General features: G+C 52.1%; 2 protein-coding genes across 3 annotated transcripts in view; one reads left to right on the forward strand and one right to left on the reverse strand.

Annotated features, from left to right (window-relative positions):
* The window catches only part of LOC118223661 (protein argonaute-4-like), a 17,965-nt gene extending 14,886 nt beyond the window's left edge, over positions 1 to 3,079 (forward strand). Inside the window, exons 19-20 of the mRNA XM_035410501.1 lie at positions 47 to 221; positions 276 to 3,079. Coding sequence (XP_035266392.1) covers positions 47 to 155 — 109 coding nt within the window. The 3' untranslated portion in view covers positions 156 to 221; positions 276 to 3,079. The remainder of the gene's footprint in view (positions 1 to 46; positions 222 to 275) is intronic.
* A 3,442-nt stretch (positions 3,080 to 6,521) lies between these two features.
* Positions 6,522 to 20,000, reverse strand: part of LOC118212978 (pumilio homolog 1-like) — a 22,859-nt gene continuing 9,380 nt past the window's right edge. The window contains exons 9-22 of one of the 2 annotated variants that reach the window (XM_035391571.1): positions 19,735 to 19,836; positions 18,255 to 18,406; positions 18,012 to 18,150; positions 17,803 to 17,937; positions 17,104 to 17,478; positions 16,376 to 16,609; positions 15,787 to 16,054; positions 14,271 to 14,400; positions 13,796 to 13,930; positions 9,012 to 9,149; positions 8,355 to 8,480; positions 7,571 to 7,692; positions 6,984 to 7,176; positions 6,522 to 6,756 (exon numbers count right to left, since the gene is read on the reverse strand). In XM_035391571.1, coding sequence (XP_035247462.1) covers positions 6,625 to 6,756; positions 6,984 to 7,176; positions 7,571 to 7,692; positions 8,355 to 8,480; positions 9,012 to 9,149; positions 13,796 to 13,930; positions 14,271 to 14,400; positions 15,787 to 16,054; positions 16,376 to 16,609; positions 17,104 to 17,478; positions 17,803 to 17,937; positions 18,012 to 18,150; positions 18,255 to 18,406; positions 19,735 to 19,836 — 2,381 coding nt within the window. In that variant the 3' untranslated portion in view covers positions 6,522 to 6,624. The remainder of the gene's footprint in view (positions 6,757 to 6,983; positions 7,177 to 7,570; positions 7,693 to 8,354; positions 8,481 to 9,011; positions 9,150 to 13,795; positions 13,931 to 14,270; positions 14,401 to 15,786; positions 16,055 to 16,375; positions 16,610 to 17,103; positions 17,479 to 17,802; positions 17,938 to 18,011; positions 18,151 to 18,254; positions 18,407 to 19,734; positions 19,837 to 20,000) is intronic. The other variant, XM_035391562.1, reaches the window with a different exon arrangement.

Raw genomic sequence — 20,000 nt, forward strand, 5'->3', positions numbered from 1 at the left:
TCTTTCTCTCTCCCTGCCCTCTCTGTCCCCCCCCCCCCTCTCTCAGTGCGGAGGGTAGTCACGTCTCTGGGCAGAGTAATGGTCGGGACCAGCAGGCTCTGGCCAAAGCAGTGCAGATTCACTATGACACCCAGCACACCATGTACTTCGCCTGACAGCTGCAGCTAGGGGGCGGCCTGCCCCCCCCTCTCTCCCTCTTTCTTCTCCCTTGCTCCCTCTCCCCCCCCCCCCCCCCCTCTCCCCCCTCCCTCTTTCTTCTCCCTCGCTCCCTCTCTCCCCCTCCTTTCTCTCTGTCTCTCTCCCTCTCTGTCGCTCTCTTTCCCTCTCTCTCTCTGTCGCTCTCTCTGCTTGTGGTCCTATAGCCAGCAGGTTGGTCCTCAGTGCTGAGTGAGGTTCTGACCTGGTCCGGACCGCTGGTGTCCAGCACAGGGAGAGAGACTGCAGAGAGACTGCAGAGCGACTGTCCTTCTGAAGCACAGAGAACACCGTTCAGTCGAGGTTTTTATTGTTGAATGTTTTTTTTGAGGTTTTAATTGTTGAATGTTTTTTTTTGTACTGATTGTGATCAAAGCGGTCGTGTGCGAGAAGACCACTGCCGGTCTTGCAGTTGACCAGGTCTGTTCTTACCTCAACCCCCTTGGGGTACACTAGAATTACATTTTTGAAAATTTGGATCAATTTGGATGTTACTTAATATTTTAACTTCCATCCTGTTTTCATGGCGGCTTGGATCAGTGCCGATTTTAATCCTGCCAATTCTGAACGTGTGTGCGTGTGCGTATGTGTGTGTGTGTGTGTGTGCGTATGTGAGTGTATGTGTGCGTGTGTGCATGTGCGTATGTGTGTGTGTGTATGTCTGTATGGGTGTATATATTAAGTGTTCACCATAATGTGTTTCAGGTTTGGCTGTATTCACATAGATATACATCCATGTAAAGATTTGTTTCACATACTTCTATAGGTATATATGTCTATGAAAGTGTTTTATACACATAAACATTTTAAACATTTAAATTTATATGAAAGTGTTTGGTGAAAGACAACAAGGGTGTGGAGTTGTGGTCTTAGAGAAAGAGCACTTGGGTCAGTCGATTGGAGAGAAACCGCACGGTTGCATGTTTAGAGAGACCGCGGAGTTGCACAGCACTGTGGTTCTGAGTTTGGAGAGACTGAAGGGTTGTGTGTTTAGAGAGACCGTAGGGTTGTGTTTTTAGAGAGACCGTAGAGTGGTGACGAGCTGTGGTCATGTTTTTGGAGAGACCGCATGGTTGTGATGGGAGATTGCTGCTTCATGAACCTCATAATGGGTGGAGCTACCCAGCATATGCTGTAAAATAAACACCAGAGAAATTAACCAATCAGGAGTTTCCTGTTGCAGCTCCTGAGTAGCTGACTAGCTGACACAGCACACTGGCTAACTGTGCTACTGCTAACCTGGAGCCACAGCGCTAAAGCGTATAGCACACTGGCTAACTGTGCTACTGCTAACCTGGAGCCACAGCGCTAAAGCTTATAGCACACTGGCTAACTGTGCTACCGCTAACCTGGATCCACAGAGCTAAAGCTTATAGCACACTGGCTAACTGTCCTACCGCTAACCTGGAGCCACAGCGCTAAAGCGTATAGCACACTGGCTAACTGTCCTACCGCTAACCTGGACCCACAGCGCTAAAGCGTATAGCACACTGGCTAACTGTGCTACTGCTAACCTGGAGCAACAGTGCTAAAGCTTATAGCACACTGGCTAACTGTGCTACTGCTAACCTGGATCCACAGCGCTAAAGCTTATAGCACACTGGCTAACTGTCCTACCGCTAACCTGGATCCACAGAGCTAAAGCTTATAGCACACTGGCTAACTGTGCTACCGCTAACCTGGCTAATTATGCCCCTCCACCCAAAAATACAACAGTTTACTTCCAGAAGAGAGAAAAAAAAATACAGCAAAACAGGGATTAGTTCACATCAGTGAGTCCTGTGGTTCTGCCCCTTCTGTGGTTTATGAAGCATCAACCGTTGGGAATCTGCTTGATCCTTTCAGGCGGGGCATTGGTGGGGTGTGCAGGGTGTGGTTTAGGGCGTGTGCATTTCATCCTAAACATGTAAATTAAGAGTTTAATATAAACAACAAAAATATTTAGTATTTAGAGTAGCTTGTTGTCATTGTTCAATTATTTCATCCAACTGACAGCAGCAGCCAAGGTCCGATCAGTGATGAGATAAACTAGGGTATGTGTGATGTCACAAAGGTAGGACGTATTATCATAAAAGCTGAGGTAGGGGGGGGCTTTGTGATGTCATAGAGGTAGGTCAGATTGAGACCGATTGGGTGGGTGCAGAGGAGTGTGACTGTGATTGCTGCTGTAGCCCATTTGGGTTCCGGCGCGCTGATTCGGTTGGTCGGTTTAGCGCTTGCATTCGTATCGCTGAAATCTGCAGCTTACGGCCACTTCGCTCGCATGCATGTCTCATCTTTTCGTACAGCGGTCGATACAAAGAAAAAGAAACTGAAAGGGTAAAAAAAAAAAATGTAAATGTGTTTGAAGCCTGTTTAGGATAGCAATATTGGTGTCTTTTAATGATGATGTATTTTTAAAATCCCACGTCAAACAAAAAAAAACGAGGTACTTTTTTTTTTGAAAGCATGGGGACAGGCGATGACAGTGCATTGCCTCCAGGGGGCGGTGAGGTTCCCCCTGGCCCTCTAGCATTCCTGCACTGTGGCGCCCTCTCCTGGTGGGGTCGGGGTTTTGGCGCTGGGACATCAGTCTGCTCGACCGTTGGCAGATCTGTTTTTATAAAAAGGATCCACGAGCAGTTCTTTGCAGTACATTTTAATGTTCATTATGTCTGTTGCTATATAATGGCCTGTAGCATTTAGTGATGTCTTCAGCTTTGTTACTGTCCAGGGGACATTCTGGGGTCTCTTCCTGTGTGTATTTGGGGTGGGTGGGATGTGGGTACCTAAACTGTGCTGCATTGTGTAATATGTGACTTCTTAAAAAAATGTTTGTTTTTTAGCCTGCAGGGAATACTTGTGTTCATGTGCGACATAATAAAACAGTATTTTGTGCCCATTATACGTTTTGGTGCTTTTTTTAACACTGGTAATTATACGCTTACACGGCAAGATGACCAGCGGCCCGGATCACGCAGCAGGGTTATGGAGTTGAGTAAAACCATTAAAAGGATTTTGATAAAAGCAAAATAAATGTGTTCTGGTGTTTGTGAATAGTTCAGGGACATCTCAGTGTGATACAAGAAAGTACTGCCAACAGCCCATATCATTCAGTCATGTATGAGGTGTGAAAAAAAAAAAAAAAAGTGACTGGAAACACACACCCAGGAGATTTTAGGGTTTTTGTTTCAAAATAAAGATCACATTTTTTTTTGACAATCTACAACAAGTTACAAAATATGGTTGCCCAGGCGATAAGCGTACACAGGATCCAGTTCAGACTTTACAGATGGTTACAGGTGTGCCTGTATTCACAAGGCCTGGAGTCACAGGGCCTGTATTCACAAGGCCTGGGGTCACAGGGCCTGTTTGACAAGGCCTGGAGTCACAGGGCCTGTATTCACAAGGCCTGGAGTCACAGGGCCTGTATTCACAAGGCCTGGAGTCACAGGGCCTGTATTCACAAGGCCTGGAGTCACAGGGCCTGTATTCACAAGGCCTGGAGTCACAGGGCCTGTATTCACAAGGCCTGGAGTCACAGGGCCTGTATTCACAAGGCCTGGAGTCACAGGGCCTGTATTCACAAGGCCTGGAGTCACAGGGCCTGTATTCACAAGGCCTGGAGTCACAGGGCCTGTATTCACAAGGCCTGGAGTCACGGGTCCAACGCTGCATGCAGGCGAAGGCCGACGGACCGGACCGGACCGGACCGGACCGGACCGGACCTCGCAGCAGCGCAGACGCGCTCACTCTGTACAAAACGAGACCCCCTTTTACGGAAGAGCGGGGGGTCCGGGGGGGTCTCACTTCAGGAAACGCACCGTTAACCCCCCCAGGCAGTGGAAAAAAACATCACATTTAAAAGATCTAAAAAAAGTCACTTCTCAAATAGGGGGTTGTTTAAACAGTAAATCGGCTAATTTTTCCTTCCTTTTTTAAGTGTAAAGTAGAGACATTAAAACCATGAAGCATTTGTTTGTACAAGTACTACACTGTATAAGAAAGGGCTTCTCAAAACAAAATTTCATATTACAATTTACAATATACAACAAATATAAGCCACCACCAGAAGTCTGAATATACACTGAAATGCACAGGTTTCTAACTTTTTTTTCCTTTTTAGATTTTCCTTTATAACAAAAAGCTTTTAGAAGCAATTCCAAGTTTTCCACATTTACATTACAGGAGGTTTACAAATGTACAATTATACAATCAGTATGAGATCACTACTGGGATACATTATAGATACAGATTCAACATCAAAACCCAGAAAAACTACAAAGGTTTTATACATATATGTATATATAATATATATTATGATATATGCAAAAGTCTACACCAAGTATACACAATATATTTATCGAAGCAAAAAAACGAAGCGTCTATCCCATGCTAAATGACGGTACCAAGCTTCAGGCCAGATGAGCTTCAGCCTCTGGTGCAGTGGTCTGAAGCAAAATAATTCCAAATGGAAATTTATTTAGAACAAAAACTAACTGAACAGGCCTTCATCCGTTATGCAGTGTGTTCTTTGTAGAGTAGAAAAAGCCTGACTCCGTGGCCCTGGCCTGTGGGACCGGTGCCTGTGGGACCGGTGGACACTGCGTTTGGGTGTGGTGGTCATGTGCTGCACAGATGCACACGGTTTTGGCAGGAGGCTCCACCCCCAAATCTCACAGTTTCCCCGACACCAGTATCCATGGAAACTGCTGCTTGACTCCCGTACCCGTGGAGAAGGTTGCCTGACTCCTGTGTCCGTGGAAACGGCTGCGGTTTAAAGGGGCAGGAGTCCAGCAGCAGATAGTGTAGGAGCACAAGGCTGCTTTACTGCCACGCCCTCGAGGCCACGTCATTGGAGGAAAGGCAAAGGGGCGGAGCCTGTGGAACAACACAACCAGAGCCTGGCATCTGGGTGCTGACAGCAGGTGACTGAGGTGGGGTTTGGGGTAATTGGGAGGTGACTGGGGTGGGGTTGGGGTTTAAGGCAGGTGATGGGGTTGGGGTTTGGGGTAATTGGGAGGTGACTGAGGTGGGGTGATTGGCAGCTGATTGGGGTGGGGTTTGGAGTGATTGGGGTGGAGTCTGGGATTTAAGGCAGGTGATTGGAGTAGGGTTTGGGGTAATTGGCAGGTAATTGGGTGGGGTTTAGGGTGATGGGGGAGGGGTTTGGGGTGATTGGGGTGCAGTTTAGGGGTAAGTGGCAGGTGATAGGGGTGTGGTTTAAGGTGACTGGCAGGTGATGGGGGTGGGGTTTAAGGTGATTGGCAGGTGATGGGGTGGGGTTTAAGGTGACTGGCAGGTGATAGGGGTGGGGTTTAAGATGAATGGCAGGTGATGGGGTGGGATTTCTGGTGATTGGCAGGTGATGGGGTGGGATTTATGGTGATTGGCAGGTGATGGGGTGGGGTTTAAGATGAATGGCAGGTGATGGGGTGGGATTTATGGTGACTGGCAGGTGATGGGGTGGGATTTCGGGTAATTGGCAGGTGATAGGGTGGGATTTCTGGTGACTGGCAGGTGATGGGGTGGGGTTTTGGGTGATTGGCAGGTGATGGGGTGGGATTTCTGGTGGTTGGCAGGTGATGGGGGTGGGGTTTAAGGTGACTGGCAGGTGATGGGGGTGGGGTTTAAGGTGACTGGCAGGTGATGGGGTGGGATTTCTGGTGATTGCCAGGTGATTGGGTGGTATTTCTGGTGATTGCCAGGTGATGGGGGTGGGGTTTAAGGTGACTGGCAGGTGATGGGGGTGGGGTTTAAGGTGATTGGCAGGTGATAGGGGTGGGGTTTAAGGTGACTGGCAGGTGATGGGGGTGGGGTGTAAGGTGACTGGCAGGTGATGGGGGTGGGGTTTAAGGTGACTGGCAGGTGATGGGGGTGGGGTTTAAGGTGACTGGCAGGTGATGGGGGTGGGGTTTAAGGTGATTGGCAGGTGATGGGGGTGGGGTTTAAGGTGATTGGCAGGTGATAGGGGTGGGGTTTAAGGTGACTGGCAGGTGATGGGGGTGGGGTGTAAGGTGACTGGCAGGTGATGGGGGTGGGGTTTAAGGTGACTGGCAGGTGATGGGGGTGGGGTTTAAGGTGACTGGCAGGTGATGGGGGTGGGGTTTAAGGTGATTGGCAGGTGATGGGGGTGGGGTTTAAGGTGATTGGCAGGTGATAGGGGTGGGGTTTAAGGTGACTGGCAGGTGATGGGGGTGGGGTGTAAGGTGACTGGCAGGTAATGGGGGTGGGGTGTAAGGTGACTGGCAGGTGATGGGGGTGGGGTGTAAGGTGACTGGCAGGTGATGGGGGTGGGGTGTAAGGTGACTGGCAGGTGATGGGGGTGGGGTGTAAGGTGACTGGCAGGTGATGGGGGTGGGGTTTAAGGTGATTGGCAGGTGATGGGGGTGGGGTGTAAGGTGACTGGCAGGTGATGGGGGTGGGGTTTAGCGCGACGGGGGTGAGGGGTTACAGAATGCCATTGGGGGCCCCACAGAGGGGCCCCAGGTCCACCCCATTCTTCATGTAGTACTTCTCCAGCTTGGCCAGGATGTGCTTGCCGTACGTGTACTTCCGCAGAGTGGCGATGTGGGGCCGGATCTGGGGTCACATGACATATCACATGACAGGAAGCAGCAAATGCAGGCAAAACCAGAGAGCCATAAACACATATGTGAGCACACGCACGCACGCATGCACACTCTCTCTCTCATACACACACACGCACGCACGCAGGCACCCTGTCTCTCTCTCCCTCACACACACGCACGCAGGCACCCTGTCTCTCTCTCTCTCTCTCACACACACACACACACACACACACACACCTTGTGCATGACGATCTTGCGCTGTGTGGGCTCAGCGATGTCGATCATCTTCTGCACCACGTAGTTGGCGTACTGGTCCTTCATCATGGTGTAGAGGGCGCTGTGGGGCCCGTCGTTCGGACTGCACACCTCGTCGATCAGCAGGGCGCGCTCCGCGCGGGACGAGTGCGTCACGCACTTCTCCACCACATTACTGAAAGGGCGCGGAACGCTGTCACCACTACACACCTGCACACTCTCACCTGCTTTAATCCAAATGTGTGTGTGTTCATCCTGAGACCCTGAGGTGTTTTATAGGTGCTCAGGTGTGTACAGTTGAGACAGTGTTCAGGTGTAAAGCAGTGTTCAGGTGTGTACAGGTGAGGCAGTGTTCAGGTGTGCACAGTTGAGACAGTGTTCAGGTGTAAAGCAGTGTTCAGGTGTGTACAGGTGAGGCAGAGTTCAGGTGTGTACAGGTAAGGCAGAGTTCAGGTGTGTACAGGTAAGGCAGAGTTCAGGTGTGCACAGTTGAGACCGTGTTCAGGTGTAAAGCAGTGTTCAGGTGTGTACAGGTGAGGCAGAGTTCAGGTGTGTACAGGTGAGGTTACCTGGCGAATTTGTGCTGGCTGAGGCCCAGCACGTTCCCTCGGATCTCGGCCACGATCTTGCTCTTGTCCTCCGTGCGGCCGTGTTCCAGAACGTGCTGGATAACGTAGTTCCCATACTGATCCTAAAACACACAGGAGTGTGTTCACCTGTGCACCTGTGCACCTGTGTGTGTGTGTGAGTGTGTTCACCTGTGCACCTGTGCATCTGTGTGTGAGTGTATGTGAGTGTGTGAGTGTGTTCACCTGTGCACCTGTGCATCTGTGTGTGAGTGTATGTGAGTGTGTGAGTGTGTTCACCTGTGCACCTGTGCATGTGTGTGTGTTTGTGTGTGTGCGAGTGTGTGTTCACCTGTGCATCTGTGCATGTGTGTGTGCATGTGAGTGCAAGTGTGTGTGCGTGAGCGTGTGATGAGTGTGTGTGTGTGTGTGTGTGTGTGCGTGCGTGAGCATGTGAGTGTGTGTGTGTGAGAGTGCGTGTTCACCTGTGCATCTGTGCATGTGTGTGTTTGTGTGTGTGCGTGAGTGCGAGTGTGTGTGCGTGAGCGTGTGATGAGTGTGTTTGTGCGCGTGTGCAGGTGTGTGTGTGTGAGTGTGAGTGTGTGTGTGCACGTGTGAGTGTGTGTGAGTGTGTGTGTGTGTGTGCACGTGTGAGTGTGTGTGAGTGTGTGTGTGTGAGTGCGTGTGCACGCGTGATGAGTGTGTGTGCACGTGTGAGTGTGAGTGTGAGCGCGCGTGTGTGTGTGTGTGTGTGTGTGTGTGTGTGTGTGTGAGAGTGTGTGCGTACCTGCACTAGCTGCTCAGTGTGTTGGTGCAGCTCCTCCAGGATAGGCAGCGTCTGTTCAGGGAGGCAGTGCTCCAGGATTCGCTGGATCACCCGGCAGCCATACGGGTGTGTGGACAGAGCAAACACCTGCGGACACACCTGTCAATCAAACTCTGCGCGTGGTGTGTGAGGAGCGTACCTGACTCAGGGGTGAGGGGTGTGTGAGGGGCGTACCTGGCTCAGGTGTGAGGGGTGTGTGCGGGGCGTACCTGGCTCAGGTGTGCGGGGAGTGTGAGGGGCGTACCTGGCTCAGGTGTGAGGGGTGTGTGCGGGGCGTACCTGGCTCAGGTGTGCGGGGTGTGTGAGGGGCATACCTGGCTCAGGTGTGAGGGGTGTGTGAGGGGCATACCTGGCTCAGGTGTGAGGGGTGTGTGAGGGGCGTACCTGGCTCAGGTGTGCGGGGCGTACCTGGCTCAGGTGTGCGGGGTGTGTGCGGGGTGTACCTGGCTCAGGTGTGAGGGGTGTGTGAGGGGCGTACCTGGCTCAGGTGTGAGGGGTGTGTGAGGGGCGTACCTGGCTCAGGTGTGCGGGGTGTGTGAGGGGCGTACCTGGCTCAGGTGTGCGGGGTGTGTGAGGGGCGTACCTGGCTCAGGTGTGCGGGGTGTGTGAGGGGCGTACCTGGCCTTTGAAGGCATCGATGATGAACTGCAGGGCGTGCGGCTGGACGCACTCGATGCACTTCTGCACCACGTGGTTCCCGTTCTGGTCCTTCACACACTTCAGAACATGGCTGTCCAGCTCCCGCACCATCTCACTCTAGAGTTACACACACACACACACACACACTGTCTCACTCTAGAGTTACACACACACACACTGTCTCACTCTAGAGTTACACACACACACACACACACACACCGTCTCACTCTAGAGTTACACACACACACACTGTCTCACTCTAGAGTTACACACACACACACACACACACACCGTCTCACTCTAGAGTTACACACACACACACACACTGTCTCACTCTAGAGTTACACACACACACACTGTCTCACTCTAGAGTTACACACACACACACACACACTGTCTCACTCTAGAGTTACACACACACACACTGTCTCACTCTAGAGTTACACACACACACACACACACTGTCTCACTCTAGAGTTACACACACACACAGTCTCACTCTAGAGTTACACACACACACACACTCTCTCACTCTATAGATACACACACACACACACACACACACAGTCTCACTCTAGAGTTACACACACACACTGTCTCACTCTAGAGTTACACACACACACACACACACTGTCTCACTCTAGAGTTACACACACACACACACACTGTCTCACTCTAGAGTTACACACACACACACACACTGTCTCACTCTAGAGTTACACACACACACACACACTGTCTCACTCTAGAGTTACACACACACACACACACTGTCTCACTCTAGAGTTACACACACACACACATACTGTCTCACTCTAGAGTTACACACACACACAGTCTCACTCTAGAGTTACACACACACACACTGTCTCACTCTAGAGTTACACACACACACACACACACACACAGTCTCACTCTAGAGTTACACACACACACTGTCTCACTCTAGAGTTACACACACACACACACACACTGTCTCACTCTAGAGTTACACACACACACACACACTGTCTCACTCTAGAGTTACACACACACACACACACTGTCTCACTCTAGAGTTACACACACACACACACACACTGTCTCACTCTAGAGTTACACACACACACACATACTGTCTCACTCTAGAGTTACACACACACACACACACACTGTCTCACTCTAGAGTTACACACACACACACACTGTCTCACTCTAGAGTTACACACACACACACTGTCTCACTCTAGAGTTACACACACACACACACTGTCTCACTCTAGAGTTACACACACACACACACACTGTCTCACTCTAGAGTTACACACACACACACACATTGTCTCACTCTAGAGTTACACACACACACACACACACTGTCTCACTCTAGAGTTACACACACACACACTGTCTCACTCTAGAGTTACACACACACACAGTCTCACTCTAGAGTTACACACACACACTGTCTCACTCTAGAGTTACACACACACACACACACACTGTCTCACTCTAGAGTCACACACACACACACACACTGTCTCACTCTAGAGTTACACACACACACACACACTGTCTCACTCTAGAGTTACACACACACACACACACTGTCTCACTCTAGAGTTACACACACACACACACACACTGTCTCACTCTAGAGTTACACACACACACACATACTGTCTCACTCTAGAGTTACACACACACACACACACACTGTCTCACTCTAGAGTTACACACACACACAGTCTCACTCTAGAGTTACACACACACACACACTGTCTCACTCTAGAGTTACACACACACACACACACACACACAGTCTCACTCTAGAGTTACACACACACACTGTCTCACTCTAGAGTTACACACACACACACACACACTGTCTCACTCTAGAGTTACACACACACACACACTGTCTCACTCTAGAGTTACACACACACACACACACACTGTCTCACTCTAGAGTTACACACACACACACTGTCTCACTCTAGAGTTACACACACACACACACACACTGTCTCACTCTAGAGTTACACACACACACAGTCTCACTCTAGAGTTACACACACACACACACTGTCTCACTCTAGAGTTACACACACACACACACACACACACAGTCTCACTCTAGAGTTACACACACACACTGTCTCACTCTAGAGTTACACACACACACACACACACTGTCTCACTCTAGAGTTACACACACACACACACACTGTCTCACTCTAGAGTTACACACACACACACACACTGTCTCACTCTAGAGTTACACACACACACACACACTGTCTCACTCTAGAGTTACACACACACACACACACACTGTCTCACTCTAGAGTTACACACACACACACACACTGTCTCACTCTAGAGTTACACACACACACACACACACTGTCTCACTCTAGAGTTACACACACACACAGTCTCACTCTAGAGTTACACACACACACACACTGTCTCACTCTAGAGTTACACACACACACACACACACACACAGTCTCACTCTAGAGTTACACACACACACTGTCTCACTCTAGAGTTACACACACACACACACACACTGTCTCACTCTAGAGTTACACACACACACACACTGTCTCACTCTAGAGTTACACACACACACACACACTGTCTCACTCTAGAGTTACACACACACACACACACTGTCTCACTCTAGAGTTACACACACACCACAACACACTGTCTCACTCTAGAGTTACACACACACACACATACTGTCTCACTCTAGAGTTACACACACACACACACACTGTCTCACTCTAGAGTTACACACACACACACACTGTCTCACTCTAGAGTTACACACACACACACTGTCTCACTCTAGAGTTACACACACACACACACTGTCTCACTCTAGAGTTACACACACACACACACACTGTCTCACTCTAGAGTTACACACACACACACACATTGTCTCACTCTAGAGTTACACACACACACACACACACACACTGTCTCACTCTAGAGTTACACACACACACACTGTCTCACTCTAGAGTTACACACACACACACACACACACACTGTCTCACTCTAGAGTTACACACACACACACACACACTGTCTCACTCTAGAGTTACACACACACACACACACTGTCTCACTCTAGAGTTACACACACACACACACACTGTCTCACTCTAGAGTTACACACACACACACACACTGTCTCACTCTAGAGTTACACACACACACACACACACTGTCTCACTCTAGAGTTACACACACACACACATACTGTCTCACTCTAGAGTTACACACACACACAGTCTCACTCTAGAGTTACACACACACACAGTCTCACTCTAGAGTTACACACACACACACACTGTCTCACTCTAGAGTTACACACACACACACACACACACACAGTCTCACTCTAGAGTTACACACACACACTGTCTCACTCTAGAGTTACACACACACACACACACACTGTCTCACTCTAGAGTTACACACACACACACACTGTCTCACTCTAGAGTTACACACACACACACACACTGTCTCACTCTAGAGTTACACACACACACACACACACACTGTCTCACTCTAGAGTTACACACACACACACACTGTCTCACTCTAGAGTTACACACACACACACACATTGTCTCACTCTAGAGTTACACACACACACACACACACACTGTCTCACTCTAGAGTTACACACACACACACACTGTCTCACTCTAGAGTTACACACACACACACACACACACTGTCTCACTCTAGAGTTACACACACACACACACTGTCTCACTCTAGAGTTACACACACACACACACACTGTCTCACTCTAGAGTTACACACACACACACACACACACACTGTCTCACTCTAGAGTTACACACACACACACACTGTCTCACTCTAGAGTTACACACACACACACACTGTCTCACTCTAGAGTTACACACACACACACACACTGTCTCACTCTAGAGTTACACACACACACACACACACACACACTGTCTCACTCTAGAGTTACACACACACACACACTGTCTCACTCTAGAGTTACACACACACACACACACTGTCTCACTCTAGAGTTACACACACACACACACACTGTCTCACTCTAGAGTTACACACACACACACACTGTCTCACTCTAGAGTTACACACACACACACACACACACACACACTGTCTCACTCTAGAGTTACACACACACACAGTCTCACTCTAGAGTTACACACACACACACACTGTCTCACTCTAGAGTTACACACACACACACACACACACACTGTCTCACTCTAGAGTTACACACACACACAGTCTCACTCTAGAGTTACACACACACACACACACACTGTCTCACTCTAGAGTTACACACACACACACAGTCTCACTCTAGTTACACACACACACACACACACACTGTCTCACTCTAGAGTTACACACACACACACACACTGTCTCACTCCAGAGTTACACACACACACACACACTGTCTCACTCTAGAGTTACACACACACACACACAGTCTCACTCTAGAGTTACACACACACACACACACAGTCTCACTCCAGAGTTACACACACACACACTGTCTCACTCCAGAGTTACACACACACACACTGTCTCAGTCTAGTTACACACACACACACACACTGTCTCACTCTAGAGTTACACACACACACACTGTCTCACTCTAGAGTTACACACACACACACACACACACACACACACACACACACACTCACACACAGGGGTGGGGGGATACTCACGATGACCTGCTGCTCAGAGGGGATGAACTCCAGGGCTTTCTGTATGACCCTGCAGCCGTACATCTGCAGAGCCAGAGACAGAACATGGCCCCTGATACGCTCTGCCAAAGCCAGCTTCTGATCCAAACTGCCAAACTGCACAGACAGAGAGAGAGAGGGCGAGAGACATTAACACTGCGCACAGAGAGAGGGCGAGAGAGAGAGACATTAACACAGCACAGAGAAAGAGAAAGAGAGGCATTATCACTGCGCACAGAAAGAGAGGGCGAGAGACATTAACACTGTGCATAGAGAGAGAGGGCAAGAGACATTTACACTGTGCAGAGAGAGAGAGACATTAACAGAGAGAGGGTGAGACATTACTACAATACACACACGCACACGCACACGCACACGCACACGCACACGCACACGCACACACGCACACACGCACACACGCACACACGCACACACAGATTTTAGTACTTTTCTGCACCTCAAAGAACTTCTGGATGACGTAGTTCCCAAAGACGTCGACCATGAGCAGGTATGCTGCCTGCAGGATCTCACTGAACACCAACTGTCTCTCTGCAGGACTGGCCCGCTCCAGCTTCAGCTGGATAAACCTGAGAGGGGGAGGGGGGGAGAGAGGGGGGGGAGGAGAAAGAGAGATTCAGTCTGGTTTGGGGGGCTGGTGTAGAGTGGGCCGGGGGGTGGGGGGGGGGTGGTGGTGCTGGTCTTAGAGTGGGGGGGGGGGGGGTTGGGGGGCTGGTGTAGAGTCGGGTGGGGGGGGGGGGTTGGGGCGCTGGTGTAGGGTCGGGTGGGGGGGGGGTTGGGGGGCTGGTGTAGAGTCGGGTGGTGGGGGGGGGTTTGGGGGCTGGTGTAGAGTCGGGTGGTGGGGGGGGTTTGGGGGCTGGTGTAGAGTCGGGTGGTGGGGGGTGGGTTGGAGGGCTGGTGTAGAGTCGGCTGGGGGGGGGTTGGGGGGCTGGTGTAAAGTCGGGTGGGGGGGGGTTGGGGGCTGGTGTAGAGTGGGGCGGGGTGGGGGGTTGGGGGGCTGGTGTAGAGTGGGGCGAGGTGGGGGGTTGGGGCGCTGGTGTTGAGTGGGGCGGGCGGGGGGGGTTGGGGCGCTGGTGTAGAGTCGGGTGGGGGGGGGGTTGGAGGGCTGGTGTAGAGTTGGGTGGGGGGGTTGGGGCGCTGGTGTAGAGTCGGGTGGGGGGGGGTTGGGGGGCTGGTGTATAGTCGGCTGGGGGGGGGGGTTGGGGGGCTGGTGTATAGTCGGCTGGGGGGGGGGGGTGGGGGGCTGGTGTAGAGTCGGGCGGGGGGGGGTTGGAGGGCTGGTGTAGAGTCTGCTGGGGGGGGGTTGGGGGGCTGGTGTAGAGTGGGGCGGGGGGGGTTGGGGGGCTGGTGTAGAGTGGGGCGAGGGGGGTTGGGGGGCTGGTGTAGAGTCAGGTGGGGGGGGTTGGGGGGCTGGTGTAGAGTGGGGGGGGTGGTACTGGTTTTAGAGTGGGGGGGGATGCTGGTCTTAGAGTGGGGGGGGTTTTAGAGCAGGGGGGGCGGGGCTGGTTTTAGAGTGGGGGGGTGGTGGTGCTGGTTTTAGAGTGGGGGGGGTGGTGGTGCTGGTTTTAGAGTGGGGGGGGGTGGTACTGGTTTTAGAGTGGGGGGGTGGTGGTGCTGGTTTTAGAGTGGGGGGGGGTGGTGGTGCTGGTTTTAGAGTGGGGGGGGGTGGTACTGGTTTTAGAGTGGGGGGGTGGTGGTGCTGGTTTTAGAGTGGGGGGGTGGTTTTAGAGTGGGGGGGGTGGTGGTGCTGGTCTTAGAGTGGTGGGGGGGGGGGTGGTACTGGTTTTAGAGTGGTGGGGGGGGGGGTGGTACTGGTTTTAGAGTGGGGGGGGGTGGTGGTGCTGGTCTTAGAGTGGTGGGGGGGGGGGTGGTACTGGTTTTAGAGTGGGGGGGGGGTGGGGATGCTGGTCTTAGAGTAGGGGGCGGGGCTGGTTTTAGAGTGGGGGGGGGGGTACCTGGACCCGTGCTGGTCCTGGGAGAACTCCATGATGTGGCCGGCGATCTCGCGCAGTTGCAGGTTGGGATAGCGGTTGTTGCGGAAGTCCTCCAGCAGCCGGCTGCGACCGGACGGCATCACGTCCGACATGCCGTAGCGTAGCCGTGACGACGGGAAGAGCTGGCTGCTGGGGCTGAACAGGCTGGAGCCGCCGCCCGCGTTCCGGAACTTCGCCTCCGCCCCTGGCGCCGCCGAGACGTACCGCCCGCTCCCATTGGTCAGGCCTCCTGAGGCAGACCAATCACAGCACAGTCAGGCCCCACAGCCCCCTCAGAGTGCTGATCCAAGATCAGTTCTCAGCTCAAAATGGATCCGGTTCGGATCTCCACTGACCCCCGATCAGCACTTAACCACTGTTTCTCAGTCATTAAAAGAAATGGTGCTCTCTGACTTCTGCACAGTACTGTATACACACACACTTCAACAAACATTTGGAAAAAAATAAAATAAAATCAAGAACACACACAGTGGACACAGCACAGATAGACGGACAGACAGACAGACAGGCAGACAGGCAGACAGGCAGACAGGCAGACAGGCAGACTGACCCAGGTTGATGCTGGAAGAGGACCCGTGGGTGGAGAGGGAAGGGGGCGGGGTTAGGGAGTGGCTTGGGGGCTGGTTGGGGAGGGGCATGCCGATTGGCCCGGGGGAGGAGAAGCCCAGCCCATTGTAGAAGCCGTGGCCAATGGGAGTGAGGCTGCTGGGGGCGCGTTTGTAGAGCTCTGACCCGCCCGTCAGAGAGTCCCGCCGAGACCCTCCTCCTGTACTGGAGCTCGCCACTGGGGGGAGACAGAGAGCAAACTGAGTGTGTTTGTGTGTGCATGTGCGTGTGTGATCGTGTGTGTGTGTGTGCATGTGTGTGCATGTGCGTGTGTGCATGTGTGTGTGTGTGCGTGTGTGCATGTGTGTCCATGTGCGTGTGCATGTGTGTGTCCATGTGCGTGTGTGTGCATGTGTGTCCATGTGCGTGTGTGATCGTGTGTGTGTGTGTGCATGTGTGTCCATGTGCGTGTGTGTGTGTGTGTGCATGTGTGTCCATGTGCGTGTGTGATCGTGTGTGCGTGTGTGCGCATGTGTGTCCATGTGCGTGTGTGATCGTGTGTGTGTGTGTCCATGTGCGTGTGTGTGTGCATGTGTGTCCATGTGCGTGTGTGTGTGTGTGCGCATGTGTGTCCATGTGCGTGTGTGATCGTGTGTGTGTGTGTCCATGTGTGTGTGATCATGTGTGGGCATGTGTAGGTCCCCTGATAAGCCCCGCCCCCAGGTGTGGTACCTGTGCGCTGGCCGGAGGGGTGGGAGGGGCTGGGGAAGGCCCCCGCAGTGCCGAACCCCCCCAGCGCGGCCCCGAGCGCGGGCCCCAGGGAGGAGGAGGAGCCGAAGCCCAGAGAGGACCCGCCGTGCTGGGCCGAGCCCTGCGAGAACAGAGAGCTGCTCTGGGAGCTGGGCGGGGCTGGGGGCGGGGCCTGGGCCGGGGGCGGGGCCTGCGAGCCGTAGAAGGAGCTGGAGGCCAGACTGCTCGGCTGCTGCTGCTGGGACCCAAGAGCCCGAAATGGCCCACTGCCCCCTGCACCCATGCCCCCTCCCGCCCCCATACCCCCACCCGGCCCCATGCCCCCACCCGGCCCATTCGCAGAAGCTGCTGCTGCTACTGCTGCGGGGGGGGGGGGGGGGGGGGAGAGAGAGAAGGAGAGAGAGAGAGAGAGAGAGAGAGAGAGAAGGAGAGAGGTATTACATAGTCATACATAAGTTTCCTCATCACACGGTCATCATACAGTGCTGTTATTAAAAATATTATATGTACTGTAGAGAAGTATTTGCCCCGTTCCTAATGCCCTCTATTACTGCATATCTGTCATGCTGAATGGCTCCAGATCTTTAGACAAAATTTCATATCACACACACACACACACACACACACACACACTCACACTCACACATGCCCACACACACACACACACACACACACACACACCTGCTTGTGCGGCGGAGGGGCTGATGATGACAGGAGCGGGGGCCATGAGCCTGACAGGTCCGCTGCGTGCTCCTGTGTTCACCACTAGCGCCCCCGTCTGGTCGTAGTAGGCAGCGGGAGCCAGCACCGGATACCCTGCAGGAGAGAGAGCAGTGAGGACGGCGAGCCCTGTGCCAAGGTCACCGAGGCAGGGGTCAGAGGTCACTCACCAGGGACCCCAGCAGCCAGGCCCTGCCCAAACGCCAGCGCAGAGTTCACAGCTGCCGCGGCAACCAGCTGCTCCGTCTGCTGGCCCTGCTGGCTCTGGTTTGGGGTCAAAGGTCGCTGGTTACTTCCTGCACGCAGTACCTGCAGCCGCACAGGGGAGCGGGGGTCAAAGGTCAAGATCAAAACTGGAGGGGAAATATAATGGCACAGCCAATGAGTGAGGGGAGATGGGCCCAGCCAATCACCTGCTGCTGGCTCTGCTGGTTCTGGCCTGCCGCCTGCTGATTGGCTGAGCTGGAGGCGGCGGCTGCAGCAGCGGCCTGCTGCTGGAAGAGGTTTGCGGGGTACACCCCCCAGGGAGTCACGCCGTAGTACTGATGGGGCACTACAGCCGGGCCTAGGGAGGAAACAGCCACGAGAAACACTGCAGCAAGGCTCCAAGGGCACTGGAAACGCTGCTGAAAGGTTTTACAAATGTTGCTGAAATGTTAACATAACATAATGACCAGAACAGTTTCTGCCTCTACTACGTGACCTGGCAGGCTATTCCACACATTGACAGCTGGGTAATTGAAGTCACCCATAATAATAGTCTCACCTTCCTGACGAGCTTGTTTTACGTTGCCAAAGAGCACTGAATTCACATACTGTCCGAAGCACATTAAAATTCTTTTACATAGCGAGCTACACCCCCACCTCTCTTACTGGATATATCCTTCCCAATGAGTTTTTACCCTGCTATGCTAAATCCCCATTGGCCTCCCCAATCCATGTCTCTGTAATGCCAACTAATAGCCCCCAATATTCATAGTTTTCTGAAAGGTTGTGGAATCGTTGCTGAAATTTTGTGGAAACGTTGCTGAAGGGTTGTGTAAACGTTGCTGAAGGGTTGTGGAAACGTTGCTGAAGGGTTGTGGAAAAGTTGCTGAAAGGTTGTGGAAACGTTGCTGAAGGGTTGTGGAAACGTTGCTGAAGGCTTGTGGAAACGTTGCAGAAAGGTTGTGGAAACGTTGCTGAAAGGTTGTGGAAACGTTGCTGAAGGGTTGTGTAAATGTTGCTGAAGGGTTGTGGAAACGTTGCTGAAGGGTTGTGGAAACGTTGCTGAAACGTTGTAGAAATGTTGCTGAATGGTTGTAGAAACATTGCTGAAACGTTGTAGAAACGTTGCTGAATGGTTGTGGAAACGTTGCTGAAAGGTTGTGGAAACGTTGCTGAAGGGTTGTGGAAACGTTGCTGAATGGTTGTGGAAACGTTGCTGAAGGGTTGTGGAAACGTTGCTGAAGGGTTGTGGAAACGTTGTAGAAACGTTGCTGAATGGTTGTGGAAACGTTGCTGAAACGTTGTAGAAATGTTGCTGAATGGTTGTAGAAACATTGCTGAAACGTTGTAGAAACGTTGCTGAATGGTTGTGGAAACGTTGCTGAAAGGTTGTGGAAACGTTGCTGAAGGGTTGTGGAAACGTTGCTGAATGGTTGTGGAAACGTTGCTGAAGGGTTGTGGAAACGTTGCTGAAGGGTTGTGGAAATGTTGTAGAAACGTTGCTGAATGGTTGTGGAAACGTTGCTGAAACGTTGTAGAAATGTTGCTGAATGGTTGTAGAAACGTTGCTGAAACGTTGTAGAAACGTTGCTGAATGGTTGTGGAAACGTTGCTGAAAGGTTGTGGAAACGTTGCTGAAGGGTTGTGGAAACGTTGCTGAATGGTTGTGGAAACGTTGTGACTCACCCAGAGTGGCGGCGGCGGCCAGGCCAGCAGCGTAGGGGTCTGTTCCGGGCGGGGCGGTGCTGATGATGTAAGGGTTCGGCATGAACGCGGCCGGGGCCAGGCCTGAACACACAGGGTCAGAGGTCACCGCAGTCCCACACACACGCACACACACACACACACGCACTCACACACACACACAGACACAGACACACAGACACACACAGGGTCAGAGGTCACCGCAGTCCCACACACACACACTCACACGCACTCACACTCACACACAC

The sequence above is a fragment of the Anguilla anguilla genome, chromosome 1, assembly GCF_013347855.1.
Source record: "Anguilla anguilla isolate fAngAng1 chromosome 1, fAngAng1.pri, whole genome shotgun sequence".
Taxonomy (NCBI): Eukaryota; Metazoa; Chordata; class Actinopteri; order Anguilliformes; family Anguillidae; genus Anguilla; species Anguilla anguilla.